A 21,518-nucleotide genomic window follows, 5' to 3' on the forward strand; every position below is an offset into this window, starting at 1 on the left:
CATAAGACCCTGACCATGAAGTAGATGATAAAAATGGAACAGAAGGAGGGACCTCTCACAGTGCTGGTAAACTAGGGACAAAAGATTCAAATCCTGCCTTATGTCGTGTTGCTAATGAAAACATTGCTTTCTTTGTAGTGGAACCAGCCTGTTGTGCACATGAAGATGAGGGCAGAAATGTATGGTTTCACTGGTCTTTGGATATGTGAAGTAAAATCTTACAAAATATGGTTGCCTCTGTAATGATAATTCACTTCAGCAGACACCACAACGACATTACTTTTGCCTAAAAAATAACTCACATATAAGCTTTCAATTGAAATATGAGATTCATGCAGTCCACATGGTAGAGAATAACCCTCTTGTAGGGAAGATTTAAGAATAAAAATAGGTGCTTTCTGTGCTTTTCTCATATTATATAAGTATAATAGTTGCAAAGCTAGATGCCTTCTACTGGTTCTACTTTAAAGATGCAACATAAATATTTTTCCCTATGTAATTATCTTCAGAACTCCTTTCCTTGAATTGGATGCCAATGTGAAATACTGACTGAAAACATGCCTTTTGGAAATAATGCACTAAGCAGTTATGGAACCCCTGAGTATGTGTATTTTGAGTGATAATATAAAAATACAGCAATATGATAGCAACGTTTTACATGAAGTGGTAGCAGAAGAATATGTATAAGTGGTTTGATTAGTCACCATGGTTGACATAATTGTAGGACTGTCTGTGATGCTTGGTGCTGCAGAAATTTTAGCAGAATCTATTGTAGTTGTTTCATGACCTGTATGAAAGAGCAGAGTCTTCATGTACAAAGGTTACACATGAAATCTATATATAAAGACCAGAAAATACACATTCACATTCTGAGGTGTAAACTTTGTATCATGCACTATGCACATTGTGGAACTGCCACTACTGAAAAATCTGCTTACATGAAGCTACTGGCTGTAGAACAGCCACATGCATCTGAGTTATTGTTATTCTCTATCACTGCTGTGTTTGAGGTTCAAAGGCTGAGTGACAGAAGTTTAAAGGTTATGTAATCTTAGGACGTCTGTTGGCAGGAATTCTGCCTCTAAACAAATGTTCAAAGATAGAGGAGAGGAATGGATCTGTTAATCTACACTTCAATGGAATCGTAACTGTTCCTTCTGCAACCCCTGCTTATCTGAAACTAGCACTTTCTGAATGGAAACATGACATTATTTTCTCCTGTTCTGGGCATTTTATTGTTTTGCGGATATTTTCCTCCTCTGTCTATGTTTGATGTTTGATTCTTCTCCTGCTGCTGTTTTGATCCAGAGACAGAGTGAGACAAGTGAATAGTCTGGTAAATCTTGAAACTGGGCAAATTGGGCGTTTGCACTCATTAAACATTCAATGATGCAAGAGCAGTGCAAAGTTCGTAAGATGCAGCAAATAGAGAAAAATAAATAAAGTTGTGTATGATATCTATAGTAACTCCCTCAACTCCTTGATTTCTGGCATGGAAGGTCTTGATTTTGGCAATTTTAGGCCTATGCTTGCACTACCAATAGTAAAACTACTCATCATGATTTCTAAGTTAAATAATGATTAAAAGTCATAAAGAACTAAAAGTTATAACACATTATTTCACTGGACCCTACTAAATATAGTGCTCAGACAGGAAAATGATTATGTCTCAAAGAGCAGTCAGAGAATGGTAGCAAGAAAATAAGTCCTGAAGTCATTCTTGACCAAAAAGCAAGCGGTAAAACTTCTAAATCAATCACAGCAAGCACAGATTATACAAAACATATAGAAACACAAAGGGATGAGAAAACAAATATATACAAATGGTAAATCACTACATATATTATAAAAACCTGGTCACAATTGAGAGGGGCACTAAGCATTCACTTGACTACATCTGACTGCTACCAGGGTAAATAATATATTCAATTAACAAGAGAGTAACCCATAGGAGACACGTACTCACATTAACACTCGCACTACTAAGTCCTACTGCAATTTGAATATTCTGTTTGCAAGAGGAAACAGAGATGGATGAACATCTTAAGTTTATCCCAGATCTCACCATCTGCAAGAACATGCATTAGAATGCTGGCAGGTTGCAATGTTGCCACACTCTGTTTTTATTTAGAAGGATGTGGTCCCTTAGGCATTTTACAATACTGCCTGGCATGCGCACACTATATACACATCTTGACAATATTTTGGATGAGTATTACCACAAGTACGTTAAGTCTCCTTTGGCCACTAATACCGCCTAGTGTAAACATTAGGTGTGGCTAGTAAAAAAATGTAGAGGCAATAATGCACATCTGGAGCACACTCCCTTCTATTGTGATTCATGCAACAAGCACTATGAAGATGATCGTCAGACTGATGACAAGCTCAAGCCAGTTTATGAAAGTTCACTCAGATACAAGAAAACCTTTGAAAAGACGACAAACTGATCAGTTTGAAGAAGCAGACTCAGCACAAATTAGCCAACTTAATCAGGAAATGCTACATTTCAATAGTGAGAAAGGAATAGTATATTGAAAACTAGTTGAACAATTTGGAAATGGAAATAAATCTATTATATTCACTTCCAAGATGGATGTCAAAGCCAAGGTCAATTTGCGAGAGCTTGGCTGGAATAGCAAAGAGGAAGGATTATGAATCAAATTGTATTGATACTTTTATAGAGCCAAGATCTGTGTTATCCTGACTCAGAGTGGATTTGAAGAACATACGTAACACCCAGTAGAATGATTTTAATACGATTATTTTGTTAGTAATTGATTTTTCATCAAGGTCCTTACTGAAATCTATAATAAATCTTATTTGCGTGCAACATCAATTTACTTATAGCACAATGTGATATGACCTTCTTTTGAAGTATTCGTAAATGATCCAAATCAAAATCCTCCTTAGCTGCTTCTGAGAAGCCTTCCATTAACAGAACAATAAGTTGTTCTTAGCAAAAGTGTGTCTTTCTTGGAGCACAATTGAGATTACTTCACTGATGTGCATTTCCCTCCAAGGATATCCTTCTTGCAGACGGTGTTTAATTATGAATCACAATTGAGAATACTTCACTGATGTGGATTTCCATCCAAAGATATCTTCCATGCAGATGGTATTTAATCATGGAAGTAAGTTGCTACCTTTTATTTGGTTCATAAAACAGTTTTCAAATCACCTGTTCTCCAAATGTATTTTCATAGCAAGTAACACCACTTAATGGGACTAGCATGGGATCTGGGTAAAGTGGCAGTCGAAGTGAGGAAAGTCAACCTTAACCCAGATTCTTTGAGAGATCACAATCAGTTGCTGTTGACACTAATAGGGGACTTAAACTTAAACTACATTGAATTTCTTCCCAGAATGTCTAAACTTCACAATTTTAAGGCCTTGGTCATATGGATTTTTGGCCCACCAATAACAACAAACACTTTTGGATCTTATAGATATGGGCAACTCCGGGTTTTTCAGGATAAGAGAGTGAGTTGCAGAAACTTCTTCTGCATGATATGTCACACAAGTTTAGATCCTTTGTTCTTCTGCCACTGTGGCAAATTTGCTTAGTCACGACTAGTCATTACCAGTCTGTGCTTGCCTAGAGTATAACAATTTAATACAGCAGCAAAAGGATGATATTTTGACACAGATTATCGCTGTCACTTCTTGTATGCTTAAAGTATCAGTTCCCATTAACTTGCCACTGCTCATATCCCAACCTCAATGCCGTAGGCTAGTGGATCTTATAGAATTCTCACATTTTCTAAATAGCCTCGGATTGTGGACTAGTTACAAGTGAAAATCCTCTCAACAGGGAATGAAATGACTTAGTTTATTTCCAATGACACTTCCATAAGACACTGACCATGAAGGAAAGGATAAAAATGGAGCAGAAGGAGGGCCCTCTCACAGTGGTGGTAAACTAGGGACAAAACATTCAAACCCTGCCTTATTTTGTGTTGCTAATGAAAACATTGCTTTATTTGTAGCGGAACCAACCTAACGTACACATGAATATGTGTGCATAATTTTCTACTTTGACTGGACAATGCAATGTGAAGTAAAATCTTATAAAATATGGTTGGCTCTGTAATAATAATTCACTTCAGCAAACGCTGCAATTACATTACTGTTGTCTAAAAAACAAACTAACATATAAGCTTTAAACTGAAATATGAGAGTCATGCTGTCCCCATGGTAGAGAATAATCCTCCTGTAGGCAAGATTTGAGAATGCAAATCTGTGCATTCTGTGCTTTTCTCATATTATATAATTGTAATAGTTGCAAAGATAGATGACTTCCATTGTTTCACCTTTAAAGGTGCAACATAAATACTTTTAAATATGTAATTATCTTCAGGACTCCTTTCCTTGAATAGGATGCCAATGTGAAATGCAGACTTGAAAACATGGATTTTGAAAATAATGCACTAAGCAGTTGTGGAACCCCTGAGTATGTGTATTTTGAGTGATATAAAAAAAAATACATCAATGTGATAGCAAAGCATTACCTGAAGTGGTGGCCGTAGAATATGCAGGAGTGGTTTGATTAGACATTATGGTTAACATAGTTGTAGGACTGGCTGTGATGCTTGGTGCTGCAGAGATGTTAGTAGAATGTGTCGCAGTTGTTTCATCACCTGAATGAAAGAGCAAAGTCTTCATGTACAAAGGTTACACTTCAAATCTATATATAAAGACCAGAAAATATAAGTTCACACTCTGAGCTTTAAACTTTGTATGATGTACTAAGCACATTGTGGAACTGCCTCTACTGAAAAATCTGCTTACATGAAGCTACTGGCTGTAGTACAGCCATATAGCATCCGAGTTTTCATTATTATCTATCACTGCTGTGTTTGAAGTTCAAAGGCTGAGTGACAGAAGATTAAAGCTTATGTCATTTTTGGACATCTATTGGCTGAAATGCTGCCTCTAAACAAATGTTCAAAGACACAAGAGAGGAATGGATCTGTTAATCTATATTTTTATGGCATCATAACTGTTCTTTCTGCAACCCCTGCATACCTGAAACTATGACCTTCTGAATTGAAATATGACAATATTTTCTCCTGCTCCAGGGATTTTTATTGTGTTGCAGGTATTTTCCTCCTCTGTCTATGTTAGCTGTTTGATTCTTCTCCTGCTGCTGTTTTGATCCACAGACAGTGTGAGACAAGTGAATAGACTGGTAAATCTTGAAACTGGACAAATTGGGATTTTGCCCTTATCAAACATTCAATGATGCAAGAGCAGTGGAAAGTTCTTAAGATGCAACAGAAAATAGAGAAAAAGAAATCAAGTGGTGCATAATATTTAAACTAACTCCCTCAACTCCGTGACTTCTGGCATGGAAGATCTTGATTTTGGCAATTGTAGGCATATACTTGTAATATCAATAGTAAAACTACTCATCGTGATTTCTAAGTTAAATAATGATTAAAAGTCAGAAAGGACGAAAACTTACCACACAGTATTTCACCAGACCAAACTAAATATAGTGCTAAGACAGGAAAATGATTATGTTTCGAAAGGCAGTCAGAGAATGGTAGCAAGAAAATAGTCCTGAAATCATTCCTGACCAAAAAGCAAGTGGTAAAAAAACTTCTAAATCAATCACAGCAGGCAAAGAAAATGCAAAACATATAGAAACACAAAAGGATGAGAAAACAAATATATACAAATGGTAAATCACTACACATATTATAAAAACCTGGTCAGAATTGAGAGGGGCAGTAAGCATTCACTTGACTACATCTGACTTCTACCAGGGTAAACAATCCTTTCAACTAACACGAGAGAGACCCATTGGAGACATGAACTTACAGTAATATTCCCACTACTAAGTCCTACTGCAATTTGAATATTGTGTTTGCAAGAGGAAACAGAGATGGATGAACATCTTAAGTTTATCCCAGATCTCATCATCTGCAAGAACATGCATTAGAATGCTGGCAGGTTAAAATGTTGCCACACTCTGTTTTTATTTAGAAGGATGTGGTCCCTTAGGCGTTTTACACTACTGCCTGGCATGTGCACACTATATACACATCTTCACAATATTTTGGATGAGTATTTCCACAAGTACGTTAAGTCTCCTTTGGCCACTAATACTGCCTAGTGTAAACATTAGGTGTGGCTAGCAGACAAATACAGAGGCAATAATGCACATCTGGAGCACACTCCCTTCTATTGTGATTCATGCAACAAGCACTATGAAGATGATCGTCAGACTGATGATAAGCTCAAGCCAGTTTATGAAAGTTCACTCAGATACAAGAAAACCTTTGAAAAGACGACAAACTGATCAGTTTGAAGAAGTAGACTAAGCACAAATTAGCCAACTCAATCCGGAAATGCTACATTTCAATAGTGAGAAAGGAATAGTATATTGAAACCTAGTTGAACAATTTGGAAAAGGAAATAAATCTATTATATTCACTTCCAAGATGGATGTCAAAGCAAAGGTCAATTTGCGAGAGCTTGGCTGGAATAGTGTTTGAAAATGGGTTATTGGTAGGGCAGGTAGGTACCTACACCTAGCAACAAGCCACAAACCTCCACATAAGTACAGTTAGGTCTCAGTAAATTAATCCCAGCTCTACCCTTGGTAGCTTGGCATCGAGCGTCAAGGCTTAACTTAGGAGACAATGTGTAAAGCATTCAAATATCACAAAACAGTAATTAAATAAAACACAGGAAACAGTTTAAAAATCCAAAACCAATTTATAAAAATAGCTTATATTTTTATCTTTAAAATGACACAAAAACGATTAAAATCGGTTCAGGGGAACCGGAGATATGAATTTTTAAAGTATTATTATTTTCTAGCGCTTAGAAACAAAAAGCGCCAATCGGGTCATCTGGTTGCACCAGGACCGGGGCAAAGTCAAACTTTCAGGCCGACCCCGATGGAGCCCTGCTCGGCTACAGGTCGCGGGAGGCCTCGGTTAAAAAGTTACCTTCTGACTTAGTCTTTATTTTGAAGTTTTTCTTCACCGGGACGAACCTGCCAGTTGAATCCGACCTCCTGGAGCCCTTGTCCGGATACGCGATGTGGGTTTCCTCGGTGGAGACTTTTACCTTCGGACTTAGTCGTTTTTTCGAGATGAAAATCCTTCGACCGGGGTAAACCTGGATCTTGATCCGACGTCCATGGAGCCCTTCTCGGATACGATGGCTGGGAGGTCCCGGTCAACTTTTTACGTTCGGACTTAGTCTCTTTTTTGGATGTTTTTCTTTACCGGGACGAACCACGAAGTCAGGCCGGGTCGCGGTTGAGGCAAGCCGGCTAGAATTTCCGCGGCGGGTCGGTCCCTCTCTGGAGCTTTTTTCCAAAAATTCTCAAATCTTTTCCAAACTTCTGGGGCTTCACCCAGATGTTCTTTTAAGGTTCTTTTGGGGTCCACAGCTCACCCCAAGGGTCCAGAAGTTCTGTGATGGTCCTTGGGGGGTGCAGACTTCAACTCCCAGAATGCACCAGGTGCAAACTCCTTTTTGGCCACTGGACAGTGCTCAGCTGGTCGCTTTCTTCAGGAGTTGGTGCAGGGGACTCTGGTTTAGCAATTTTTCACCTGTAGCAAACAGGGAGTCCCTCCTTGAACCAGTTGAAGCCAGGCAAAGTCCTTCTTGTGGTGAAGCCCAAGTGTGCAGCTGGTGCAGTCCTTCTGAGTGCAGGGTCCAGGTGCAGGCCAGGGGTCCAGCAGGGCAGTCCTTCTTCTTCTTTAGTTCCTTTCTTGTTGAATTCTGGAGGGGATCTGAGGTGTGGGTGCAGGTCTGCCAGTTTTATCCTTGCTCCTGGGTGAAAAGCAGGGGGGCCCTGGTTCTCCAATCAGGGACAGGGTCGTCCCCCTGTGATGACCACTTCCTGGGAAGTGTGGCAAAAATCCATCCCAGAAGGCAACAGTCTCTAAAAATCCAACATGGATGAATCTGATTTTTGGAGGTTACATCTGGCTGAGCCCACCCACTGGTGTGGCTAAAAATCATAAACACACCCCTCTCCTGCCCTCTCCTAATCTAATCAAGGGGGCACCTAATTGTCTGGGGTTGCAGGATGTGGGGCTGTTGCTGGGTGCTCCAAATGTCCTTCTCTGCCTTTGAAGACCAGTTTGGCCGCCCTCCCCCTTCCTGCCTCACCATCTGCTGAGGGGAGATTTCTCTCCCCCAAGCACATTCCTTTGTGTGAAGTCAGGCCACTTCACACCTCATCAAGGTAGCCTGGCAGAAGCTGCTGCAGGCTGGCCAATCAGAGCACAGCAGCAAAAACAATGCAGAGCTGAAATTGGCAACTTTTTAGGTAAAGTCTAAACTTTTTACCTGAACAAGTTATATTAAATCCAACAACTGGAAGTTGTGGGACTTATTACAACAATTAATTTGATACCAAATTCTTGGTATGTAACATTTAAGGAGACTTTAAAATTTAAAATAAAGTCTGCCCATTCTAGCCTATGAAGGCCATTTACTTCAATGAGGGAAAAACGAATTTGGCTGTTTTTACCTCACCAGGGCTTATAAATCTATTTTTATAAAGTCCCTGCTTATGGTTACATGGCACCCAGCCCTAGGGGCACATAGGGCACACCTTAGGGGTGACCTATATGTAAAAATAAGGTAGTTTAAGACTTTGGAAGTACCTTTAATTCCAAAATCGAATTTGCATATAACTTTAATTTAAAAGCAGCCAGCAAGGCAGGCTTGCTTTTAAAATGACACTGGGCACCTCAGCAATGCACCTAGGTGTGCACCACCTATGCTGTGGTCCCTAAACCTACATGCCCTACCATATACTAGGGACTTATAGGTAGGTTAACTTAGCCAATTATAATTAGCCTAATTTGCATATCCATTTTACACAGAGCACAGGCCCTGGGACTGGTTAGCAGTACCCAGGGCACCATCAAAGTCAGGAAAACACCAGCAAAAAGAGGAAAATGGGGGCAAAAAGTTATGGGGCCTCTGCAATCAGCCCTGTTTTCTCACACAACCCCCCCCAGCCCACACGCCCAGGAGACTCAGCCCAACCCTGGGAGAGTCTTCCTGGCTTGTTAGGCGAGGAAGACAGTGAAGAAAACTGGCTGTCCCTTTGCAGGGCCTACTCTGCCTTATATCCTCCTGTCAGGGTCACTCCCTATGGGTAGTGAAGCCATCCCAACAGTAAAAGGACCCAACTCAAACTGAAACTTTCCTCTAGGGGGGTCTTCCTCCTTTCTCTCTGCCAACTTGGGTAGTGAGGTGCCCACCTCCCCTACTCCAAACTTTGCTAGGGCAACACCTAGCTTACCCAAAGAGGTCACCCAACACTTGAGCAACCCCACCATGACCAATAGGGTTAGGGGGCCTACTTTGCTATTGGCCCTGGGGTCTGCCTCCCAGGCCAAGTACAGTGCTGCCAGGAAGGCTAGCACCCAGCAGAGGCTACTGACAGCTGTCAGTACCCAGAACCACACCCTAAGCTCTCCACTGACAGGTGGCTGAGCTGCTTTAGGGGCATCTTTGGGGTCCTGGCACCCCTCTTGCTGTCTAGAGTGGGGGGCTACCACCTCCTGTGGCAGACACCCTCCTTCCACTCTCCCTTCTGTCAGTGCAGGGGCACCACCTTGCATCTGGACAGCTGCCTGACTACTCAGGACTTCCTTGGGGTCAGGTGAGGCCTCTCCAGTGCCAACTCTGGGCTCCCCCCCTACTGGGGCAGAAGGCCCTTGGCTCCCTGGAACTCTCTTTAAGAGTGGCCTACCCTTCCTTTTCTTCTTTCCTTTTCTTGGGGACCCCTGTCTCCTAACTGTAGGGACTGACTCCCCAGGACTTTGGGTTGGGGGGGCGCCCTGGGCGACCACCCCATCTGTGACCAGACTCACCTCTGGGAGGTCATTGCCCAGGATACAATCTAGGGGGAGGTCAGCACTGACTACCACCCTACTCCAGTCAAGGATACCCTCCCTCTCTAGGGGCACTATGGCTACAGGTTTGGAGGTGACCTCCCCTGTGGCTATCCTGACTTTCTTTGTCTTTCCTGGGACATACATGTCTGGCGTCACTAACCGGTCACTCACTATAGTGTGACTGGCACAGGTGTCCCTCAGGCCAGTGGTAGGGATCCCATTCACTTGAATGTGGTGGAAGTGCCTACTCCCACCCTCAGGGATCACCAGCTTACCATCTGGTCCTGTCTCCCAGCACAATGCTAGGAGGACTTCATCATCTGAGGAATCCTCCTCTATGGCTACACTGGACAGCCCAGTGCTAACCACCTTCCTTGGACAGGCTGCATCTCCTCTGAAGTGACCTGTCTGCTGACAGTCAAAGCAAGCCCTACTGTCCAAGAGTCTTTTTAACCCTGGGTCTCCCTGTCTCTGCTTGTCAGAGTGGGAGTGGGATTTACTCTCCTCCTTCTTAGGGTTCTGGGGTACAGAGGGAGTCTCTGTGGTGGGCTTACCACCTCCCTCCTTAGGTTTTTGGGGACCTGTCCCCCCCTTCTTGGAGTCTCCCCCCTGGGACTTGACAACCACCCTGGTTCTCAACCACTCATCAGCTGCCTCCCCTAGCTCTCTAGGGTTGGTCTGCTTAGAGTCCACTAGATGCTGGCGTAACCTTTCTTGGGTACAATTGGTCAAGATGTGCTCTCTCATGATCAGATTGTATAACCCCTCATAAGTATCTACTTTGTTACCAATAATCCAGCCCTCTAGTGCCTTTAGTGAAATGTCCACAAAGTCAACCCAAGACTGGGTACTGACCTTCTGGGTGTCCCTGAACTTCATTCTATATTGCTCTGGGGTCAGACCAAACTTCTTGGCTAAGCACCTCTTCATACTAGGGTATGAATCTGCCTCCTCCCCCCTTAAGGTCAGAAGCCTATCCCTCCCTGAGTTGGGGACCAACTCCCACAAAAGGGAACCCCAGTATTGAGGCCTAACCCTTCTCATTTGGAGTGCCCTCTCAAAGGCCCCCAGCCACTTATCTATGTCATCCCCCTCTACATAAGCAGGAACTACCCCCTTGGGTAACCTGGGGCAAACTCCCCCACCCATGGACACCTCAGCTTCTTTATCGCTGCTTCCATCTCTTTTCTCTTTGTATGCCCACTTTTTCTTTTCTAGGGCCAGCTTCTCTGCTTCCAAAGCTATGTATGCTAGCTGGGCCTCCAGCTCTCTTTCTCTGATGGATAGGTTCTCTCCTCCTGAAAGGACCCCCTTCCCACCACTAGCTTTGGATCTGCCCCTAGTGACTGTATTTACTGAGGACCGTTCTTCCTCATCCTCACTTGGGCTCAGATGCCTTCCCTCCCCTGAGTGGTTAGAGCTTGCATCCTCCCTTCTTTCTCCCTCCTCTGGAGCTTCTTCTGACTCTACCTCTTGGGCCTCAGCCCATGCTGTCAGGGATGTGATCAGGATTTTCTTCCTGAGATCAGTGGATGCAGGCAACCCTCTTTCAATACACAACCCCCTAAGCTGGACTACTGTCAGTGTGGGTAGGCTAGCCAGATCAAGCTCCATGGTTCCCTAGTTTTGTGTCAACAAAAACTTTTTGCAAAAATTGGAAACAAGAATTTAGAAAAATTACAAAAATTCAATAATTGAAATTAATCCAAATTAATAAAAAAAAAATAAAATTAAAAATTAAAAACAATGTTTGCACTAGGACAATTTAAAGGATTTTTAATTTGTTTTACCTAAAACTGTAATGTGATATTGAACACAAGTACAGGATCCCGTCGCTGCTTCCAATTATGTTGGAAAATGGGTTATTGGTAGGGCAGGTAGGTACCTACACCTAGCAACAAGCCACAACCCTCCACATAAGTACAGTTAGGTCTCAGTAAATTAATCCCAGCTCTACCCTTGGTAGCTTGGCATCGAGCGTCAAGGCTTAACTTAGGAGACAAAGTGTAAAGCATTCAAATATCACAAAACAGTAATTAAATAAAACACAGGAAACAGTTTAAAAATCCAAAACCAATTTATAAAAATAGCTTATATTTTTATCTTTAAAATGACACAAAAACGATTAAAATCGGTTCAGGGGAACCGGAGATATGAATTTTTAAAGTATTATTATTTTCTAGCGCTTAGAAACAAAAAGCGCCAATCGGGTCATCTGGTTGCACCAGGACCGGGGCAAAGTCAAACTTTCAGGCCGACCGCGATGGAGCCCTGCTCGGCTACAGGTCGCGGGAGGCCTCGGTTAAAAAGTTACCTTCTGACTTAGTCTTTATTTTGAAGTTTTTCTTCACCGGGACGAACCTGCCAGTTGAATCCGACCTCCTGGAGCCCTTGTCCGGATACGCGATGTGGGTTTCCTCGGTGGAGACTTTTACCTTCGGACTTAGTCGTTTTTTCGAGATGAAAATCCTTCGACCGGGGTAAACCTGGATCTTGATCCGACGTCCATGGAGCCCTTCTCGGATACGATGGCTGGGAGGTCCCGGTCAACTTTTTACGTTCGGACTTAGTCTCTTTTTTGGATGTTTTTCTTTACCGGGACGAACCACGAAGTCAGGCCGGGTCACGGTTGAGGCAAGCCAGCTAGAATTTCCGCGGCGGGTCGGTCCCTCTCTGGAGCTTTTTTCCAAAAATTCTCAAATCTTTTCCAAACTTCTTGGGCTTCACCCAGATGTTCTTTTAAGGTTCTTTTGGGGTCCACAGCTCACCCCAAGGGTCCAGAAGTTCTGTGATGGTCCTTGGGGGGTGCGGACTTCAACTCCCAGAATGCACCTGGCGCAAACTCCTTTTTGGCCACTGGACAGTGCTCAGCTGGTCGCTTTCTTCAGGAGTTGGTGCAGGGGACTCTGGTTTAGAAATTTTTCACCTGTAGCAAACAGGGAGTCCCTCCTTGAACCAGTTGAAGCCAGGCAAAGTCCTTCTTGTGGTGAAGCCCAAGTGTGCAGCTGGTGCAGTCCTTCTGAGTGCAGGGTCCAGGTGCAGGCCAGGGGTCCAGCAGGGCAGTCCTTCTTCTTCTTTAGTTCCTTTCTTGTTGAATTCTGGAGGGGATCTGAGGTGTGGGTGCAGGTCTGCCAGTTTTATCCTTGCTCCTGGGTGAAAAGCAGGGGGGCCCTGGTTCTCCAATCAGGGACAGGGTCGTCCCCCTGTGATGACCACTTCCTGGGAAGTGTGGCAAAAATCCATCCCAGAAGGCAACAGTCTCTAAAAATCCAACATGGATGAATCTGATTTTTGGAGGTTACATCTGGCTGAGCCCACCCACTGGTGTGGCTAAAAATCATAAACACACCCCTCTCCTGCCCTCTCCTAATCTAATCAAGGGGGCACCTAATTGTCTGGGGTTGCAGGATGTGGGGCTGTTGCTGGGTGCTCCAAATGTCCTTCTCTGCCTTTGAAGACCAGTTTGGCCGCCCTCCCCCTTCCTGCCTCACCATCTGCTGAGGGGAGATTTCTCTCCCCCAAGCACATTCCTTTGTGTGAAGTCAGGCCACTTCACACCTCATCAAGGTAGCCTGGCAGAAGCTGCTGCAGGCTGGCCAATCAGAGCACAGCAGCAAAAACAATGCAGAGCTGAAATTGGCAACTTTTTAGGTAAAGTCTAAACTTTTTACCTGAACAAGTTATATTAAATCCAACAACTGGAAGTTGTGGGACTTATTACAACAATTAATTTGATACCAAATTCTTGGTATGTAACATTTAAGGAGACTTTAAAATTTAAAATAAAGTCTGCCCATTCTAGCCTATGAAGGCCATTTACTTCAATGAGGGAAAAACGAATTTGGCTGTTTTTACCTCACCAGGGCTTATAAATCTATTTTTATAAAGTCCCTGCTTATAGTTACATGGCACCCAGCCCTAGGGGCACATAGGGCACACCTTAGGGGTGACTTATATGTAAAAATAAGGTAGTTTAAGACTTTGGAAGTACCTTTAATTCCAAAGTCGAATTTGCATATAACTTTAATTTAAAAGCAGCCAGCAAGGCAGGCTTGCTTTTAAAATGACACTGGGCACCTCAGCAATGCACCTAGGTGTGCACCACCTATGCTGTGGTCCCTAAACCTACATGCCCCACCATATACTAGGGACTTATAGGTAGGTTAACTTAGCCAATTATAATTAGCCTAATTTGCATATCCATTTTACACAGAGCACAGGCCCTGGGACTGGTTAGCAGTACCCAGGGCACCATCAGAGTCAGGAAAACACCAGCATAAAGTGGAAAATGGGGGCAAAAAGTTATGGGGCCTCTGCAATCAGCCCTAGTTTCTCACAAATAGCAAAGAGGAAGGATTATGAATCAAATTGTATTGATACTTTTATAGAGCCAAGATCTGTGTTATCCTGACTCAGAGTGGATTTGAAGAACATACGTAATACCCAGTAGAATGATTTTAATACAATTATTTTGTTAGTAATTGATTTTTCATCAAGGTCCTTACTGAAATCTATAATAAATCTTATTTGAGTGCAACATCAATTTACTTATAGCACAATGTGATATGACCCTCTTTTGAAGTATTCGTAAAGGATCCAAATCAAAATCCTCCTTAGCTGCTTCTGAGAAGCCTTCTATTAACAGAACAATAAGTTGTTCTTAGCAAAAGTGTGTCTTTCTTGGAGCACAATTGAGATTACTTCACTGATGTGCATTTCCCTCCAAGGATATCCTTCTTGCAGACGGTGTTTAATTATGAATCACAATTGAGAATACTTCACTGATGTGGATTTCCATCCAAAGATATCTTCCATGCAGATGGTATTTAATCATGGAAGTAAGTTGCTACCTTTTATTTGGTTCATAAAACAGTTTTCAAATCACCTGTTCTCCAAATGTATTTTCATAGCAAGTAACACTACTTAATGGGACTAGCATGGGATCTGGGTAAAGTGGCAGTCAAGTGAGCAAAGTCAACCTTAACCCAGATTCTTTGAGAGATCACAATCAGTTGCTGTTGACACTAATAGGGGACTTAAACTTAAACTACATTGAATTTCTTCCCAGAATGTCTAAACTTCACAATTTTAAGGCCTTGGTCATATGGATTTTTGGCCCACCAATAACAACAAACACTTTTGGATCTTATAGATATGGGCAACTCCAGGTTTTTCAGGATAAGAGAGTGAGTTGCAGAAACTTCTTCTGCATGATATGTCACACAAGTTTAGATCCTTTGTTCTTCTGCCACTGTGGCAAATTTGCTTAGTCACGACTAGTCATTACCGGTCTGTGCTTGCCTAGAGTATAACAATTTAATACAGCAGCAAATGGATGATATTTTGACACAGATTATCGCTGTCACTTCTTGTATGCTTGAAGTATCAGTTCGCATGAACTTACAACTGCTCATATCCCAACCTCAATGTCGTAGGCTGGTGGATCTTATAGAATTCTCACATTTTCTAAATAGCCTCAGATTGTGGACTAGTTACAAGTGAAGATCCTCTCAACCGGGAATGAAATGACTTAGTTTATTTCCCATGACGCTTCCATAAGACCCTGACCATGAAGGAAAAGATAAAAATGGAGCAGAAGGAGGGCCCTCTCACAGTGGTGGTAAACTAGGGACAAAACATTCAAACCCTGCCTTATTTTGTGTTGCTAATGAAAACATTGCTTTCTTTGTAGTGGAACCAACCTAACGTACACATGAATATGTGTGCATAATTTTCTACTTTGACTGGATAATTGTTGGAAAATGGGTTATTGGTAAGGGCAGGTAGGTACCTACACCTAGCAACAAGCCACCAAGCTCCACCTGGGTACAGTTAGGTCTCAGTAAATTAATCCCAGCTCAACCCTTGGTAGCTTGGCAATGAGCGTCAAGGCTTAACTTAGGAGACAGTGTGTAAAGCATTCAAATATCACAAAACAGTAATTAAATAAAACACAGGAAACAGTTTAAAAATCCAAAACCAATTTATAAAAATAGTTTATATTTGTATCTTTAAAATGATACAAAAACGAATAAAATCGGATAAAGGGAACCGGAGATTTGAATTTTTAAAGAATTATTATTTTTCTAGCGCTTAGAAACAAAAAGCGCCAATCGGGTCATCTGGTTGCACCAGGACCGGGGCAAAGTCAAAGTTTCAGGCCGACCGCGATGGAGCCCTGCTCGGCTACAAGTCGCGGGAGGCCTCGGTTAAAAAGTTACCTTCTGACTTAGTCTTTATTTTGAAGATTTTCTTCAGCGGGACGAACCTGCCAGTCGAATCCGACCTCCTGGAGCCCTTGTCCGGATACGCGATGCTGGATTCCTCGGTGGAGATTTTTACCTTCGGACTTAGTCGTTTTTTCGAGGTGAAAATCCTTCGACCGGGGTAAACCTGGATCTTGATCCGACATCCGTGGAGCCCTTCTCAGATAAGATGGCTGGGAGGTCCCGGTCAACTTTTTACCTTCGGACTTAGTCTCTTTTTCGGAGATTTTTCTTTACCGGGACGAACCACCAAGTCAGGCCGGGTCGCGGTTGAGGCAAGCCGGCTAGAATTTCCGCGGCGGGTCGGTCCCTCTCTGGAGCTTTTTTACAAAAATTCTCAAATCTTCTCCAAACTTCTGGGGCTTCACCCAGATGTTCTTTTAAGGTTCTTTTGGGGTCAACAGCTCACCCCAAGGGTCCAGAAGTTCTGTGATGGTCCTTGGGGCGTGCAGACTTCAACTCCCAGAATGCACCTGGCGCAAACTCCTTTTTGGCCACTGGACAGTGGTCAGCTGGTCACTTTTCAGGAGTTGGTGCAGGGGGACTCTGGATAGCAATTTTTCACCTGTAGCAAACAGGGAGTCCCTCCTTGAACCAGTTGAAGCCAGGCAAAGTCCTTCTTGTGGTGAAGCCCAAGTGTGCAGCTGGTGCAGTCCTTCTGAGTGCAGGTTCCAGGTGCAGGCCAGGGGTCCAGCAGGGCAGTCCTTCTTCTCCTTTAGTTCTTTTCTTCTTGAAATCTGGCAGGGATCTGAGGTGTGGGGGCAGGTCTGCCAGTTTTATCCTTGCTCCTGGGTGAAAAGCAGGGGGGTCCTGGTTCTCCAATCAGGTACAGGGTCGTCCCCCTGTGATGACTACTTCGTGGGAAGTGTGGCAAAAATCCATCCCAAAAGGCAACATTCTCTAAAAATCCAACATGGCTGAATCTGATTTTTGGAGGTTACGTCTGGCTGAGCCCACCCACTGGTGTGGCTAAAAATCATAAACACACCCCTCTCCTGCCCTCTCCTAATCTAATCAAGGGGGCACCTAGTTGTCTGGGGTTGCAGGATGTGGGGTGTTGCTGGTTGCTCCAAATGTCCTTCTCTGCCTTTGAAGACCAGTTTGGCAGCCCTCCCCCTTCCTGCCTCACCATCTGCTGAGGGGAGATTCTCTCCCCCAAGCACATTCCTTTGTGTGAAGCCAGGCCACTTCACACCTCATCAAGGCAGCTTTGACTAAGCTGCTGCAGGCTGGCCAATCAGAGCACAGCAGAAAAAACAATGCAGGGCTGAAATTGGCAACTTTTTAGGTAAAGTCTAAAACTCTTGACCTGAACAAGTTATATTAAATCCAACGACTGAAAGTTGTGGGATTTATTACAACAATTAATTTGATACCAAATTCTTGGTATGCAACATTTAAGGAGACTTTAAAATTTAAAATAAAGTCTCCCCATTCTAGTCTATGAAGGCCATTTACTTCAATGAGGGAAAAACGAATTTGGCTGTTTTTACCTCACCAGGGTTTATAAATCTATTTTTATAAAGTCCCTGCTTATAGTTACATGGCACCCAGCCCTAGGGGCACATAGGGCACACCTTAGGGGTGACTTATATGTAAAAATAAGGTAGTTTAAGACTTTGGAACTACTTTTAATTCCAAAGTCGAATTTCCATATAACTTTAATTTAAAAGCAGCCAGCAAGGCAGGCCTGCCTTTAAAATGACACTGGGCACCTCAGCAGTGCACCTAGGTGTGCACCACCTATGCTGTGGTCCCTAAACCTACATGCCCTACCATATTCTAGGGACTTATAGGTAGGTTAACTTAGCCAATTATAATTAGCCTAATTTGCATATCCATTTTACACAGAGCACTGGCCCTGGGACTGGTAAGCAGTACCCAGGGCACAGCCAAGAGTCAGTAACCACCAGTACCTGTCCAAAAAGTGTGGGGGTGTTCAGGGCAAAAAAGGAGGACTTTCCTACAATAATGCAATGTGAAGTAAAATCTTATAAAATATGGTTGGCTCTGTAATAATAATTCACTTCAGCAAACGCTGCAATTACATTACTGTTGTCTAAAAAACTAACACATAAGCTTTAAACTGAAATATGAGAGTCATGCTTTCCCCATGGTAGAGAAAAATCCTCCTGTAGGCAAGTTTTGAGAATGCAAATCTGTGCATTCTGTGCTTTTCTCATATTATATAATTGTAATAGTTGCACAGATAGATGACTTCCATTGTTTCACCTTTAAAGGTGCAACATAAATACTTTTAAATATGTAATTATCTTCAGGACTCCTTTCCTTGAATAGGATGCCAACGTGAAATGCAGATTTGAAAACATGGATTTTGAAAATAATGCACTAAGCAGTTGTGGAACCCCTGAGTATGTGTATTTTGAGTGATATTAAAAAAAATACATCAATGTGATAGCAAAGCATTACCTGAAGTGGTGGCCATAGAATATGCAGGAGTGGTTTGATTAGACATCATGGTTAACATAGTTGTAGGACTGGCTGTGATGCTTGGTGCTGCAGAGATGTTAGTAGAATGTGTCGTAGTTGTTTCATCACCTGAATGAAAGAGCAGAGTCTTCATGTACAAAGGTTACACTTCAAATCTATATATAAAGACCAGAAAATATAAGTTCACACTCTGAGCTTTAAACTTTGTATGATGTACTAAGCACATTGCGGAACTGCCTCTACTTAAAAATCTGCTTACATGAAGCTACTGGCTGTAGTATAGCCATATGGCATCTGAGTTTTCATTATTATCTATCACTGCTGTGTTTGAAGTTCAAAGGCTGAGTGACAGAAGATTATAGCTTATGTGATCTTTGGACATCTTTTAGCTGGAATGCTGCCTCTAAACTAATGTTCAAAGACACAAGAGAGGAATGGATCTGTTAATCTATATTTTGATGGCATCATAACTGTTCTTTCTGCAACCCCTGCATCCCTGAAACTATTACTTTCTGAATTGAAATATGACAATATTTTCTCCTGTTCCAGGGATTTTTATTGTTTTGCGGGTATTTTCCTCCTCTGTCTATGTTAGCTGTTTGATTCTTCTCCTACTGCTGTTTTGATCCAGAGACAGTGTGAGACAAGTGAATAGACTGGTAAATCTTGAAACTGGACAAATTGGGCTTTTGCCCTTATCAAACATTCAATGATGCAAGAGCAGTGGAAAGTTCTTAAGATGCAACAGAAAATAGAGAAAAAGAAATGAAGTGGTGCATAATATTTAAACTAACTCCCTCAACTCCGTGACTTCTGGCATGGAAGATCTTGATTTTGGCAATTGTAGGCATATACTTGTAATATCAATAGTAAAACTACTCATCGTGATTTCTAAGTTAAATAATGATTAAAAGTCAGAAAGGACGAAAACTTATCACACAGTATTTTACCAGACCAAACTAAATATAGTGCTAAGACAGGAAAATGATTATGTTTCGAAAGGCAGTCAGAGAATGGTAGCAAGAAAATAGTCCTGAAATCATTCCTGACCAAAAAGCAAGTGGTAAAAAAACTTCTAAATCAATCACAGCAGGCAAAGAAAATGCAAAACATATAGAAACACAAAAGGATGAGAAAACAAATATATACAAATGGTAAATCACTACACATATTATAAAAACCTGGTCAGAATTGAGAGGGGCAGTAAGCATTCACTTGACTACACCTGACTGCTACTAGGGTAAACAATCCTTTCAGCTAACACGAGAGACCCATTGGAGACATGAACTTACAGTAATATTCCCACTACTAAGTCCTACTGCAATTTGAATATTGTGTTTGCAAGAGAAAACAGAGATTGATGAACATCTTAAGTTTATCCCAGATCTCATCATCTGCAAGAACATGCATTAGAATGCTGGCAGGTTGCAATGTTGCCACACTCTGTTTTTCTTTAGAAGGATGTGGTCCCTTAGGCGTTTTACACTACTGCCTGGTATGTGCACACTATATACACATCTTCACAATATTTTGGATGAGTATTTCCACAAGTATGTTAAGTCTCCTTTGGCCACTAATACTGCCTAGTGTAAACATTAGGTGTGGCTAGCAGACAAATACGGAGGCAATAATGCACATCTGGAGCACACTCCCTTCTATTGTGATTCATGCAACAAGCACTATGAAGATGATCGTCAGACTGATGACAAGCTCAAGCCAGTTTATGAAAGTTCACTCAGATACAAGAAAACCTTTGAAAAGACGACAAACTGATCAGTTTGAAGAAGTAGACTAAGCACAAATTAGCCAACTCAATCCGGAAATGCTACATTTCAATAGTGAGAAAGGAATAGTATATTGAAACCTAGTTGAACAATTTGGAAAAGGAAATAAATCTATTATATTCACTTCCAAGATGGATGTCAAAGCCAAGGTCAATTTGCGAGAGCTTGGCTGGAATAGCAAAGAGGAAGGATTGTGAATCAAATTGTATTAATACTTTTATAGAGCCAAGATCTGTGTTATCCTGACTCAGAGTGGATTGGAAGAACATACGTAACACCCAGTAGAATGATTTTAATACGAATATTTTGTTAGTAATTGTTTTTTCATCAAGGTCCTTACTGAAATCTATAATAAATCTTATTTGAGTGCAACATCAATTTACTTATAGCACAATGTGATATGACCCTCTTTTGAAGTATTCGTAAATGATCCAATTCAAAATCCTCCTTAGCTGCTTCTGAGAAGCCTTCTATTAACAGAACAATAAGTTGTTCTTAGCAAAAGTGTGTCTTTCTTGGAGCACAATTGAGATTACTTCACTGATGTGCATTTCCCTCCAAGCATATCCTTCTTGCAGACGGTGTTTAATTACGAATCACAATTGAGAATACTTCACTGATGTGGATTTCCATCCAAAGATATCTTCCATGCAGATGGTATTTAATCATGGAAGTAAGTTGCTGCCTTTTATTTGGTTCATAAAACAGTTTTCAAATCACCTGTTCTCCAAATGTATTTTCATAGCAATTAACACCACTTGATGAGAGTAGCATGGGATCTGGGTAAAGTGGCAGTCGAAGTGAGCAAAGTCAACCTTAACCCAGATTCTTTGAGAGATCACAATCAGTTGCTGTTGACACTAATAGGGGACTTAAACTTAAACTACATTGAATTTCTTCCCAGAATGTCTAAACTTCACAATTTTAAGGCCTTGGTCATATGGATTTTTGGCCCACCAATAACAACAAACACTTTTGGAGCTTATAGATATGGGCAACTCCAGGTTTTTCAGGATAAGAGAGTGAGTTGCAGAAACTTCTTCCTCATGATATGTCATACAAGTTTAGATCCTTTGTTCTTCTGCCACTGTGGCAAATTTGCTTAGTCACGACTAGTCATTACCAGTCTGTGCTTG

General features: G+C 41.9%; 1 protein-coding gene across 1 annotated transcript in view; it reads right to left on the minus strand.

Moving 5' to 3' along the window:
* LOC138259722 (mucin-2-like) overlaps positions 1-21,518 on the minus strand; it is a 256,782-nt gene that overhangs the window by 230,548 nt on the left and 4,716 nt on the right. Inside the window, exons 3-4 of the mRNA XM_069207617.1 lie at positions 18,578-18,706; positions 4,509-4,637 (exon numbers count right to left, since the gene is read on the minus strand). Of these exons, the coding sequence (XP_069063718.1) occupies positions 4,509-4,637; positions 18,578-18,706 (258 nt within the window). The remainder of the gene's footprint in view (positions 1-4,508; positions 4,638-18,577; positions 18,707-21,518) is intronic.

Source organism: Pleurodeles waltl, chromosome 9, assembly GCF_031143425.1.
Source record: "Pleurodeles waltl isolate 20211129_DDA chromosome 9, aPleWal1.hap1.20221129, whole genome shotgun sequence".
NCBI lineage: Eukaryota > Metazoa > Chordata > Amphibia > Caudata > Salamandridae > Pleurodeles > Pleurodeles waltl.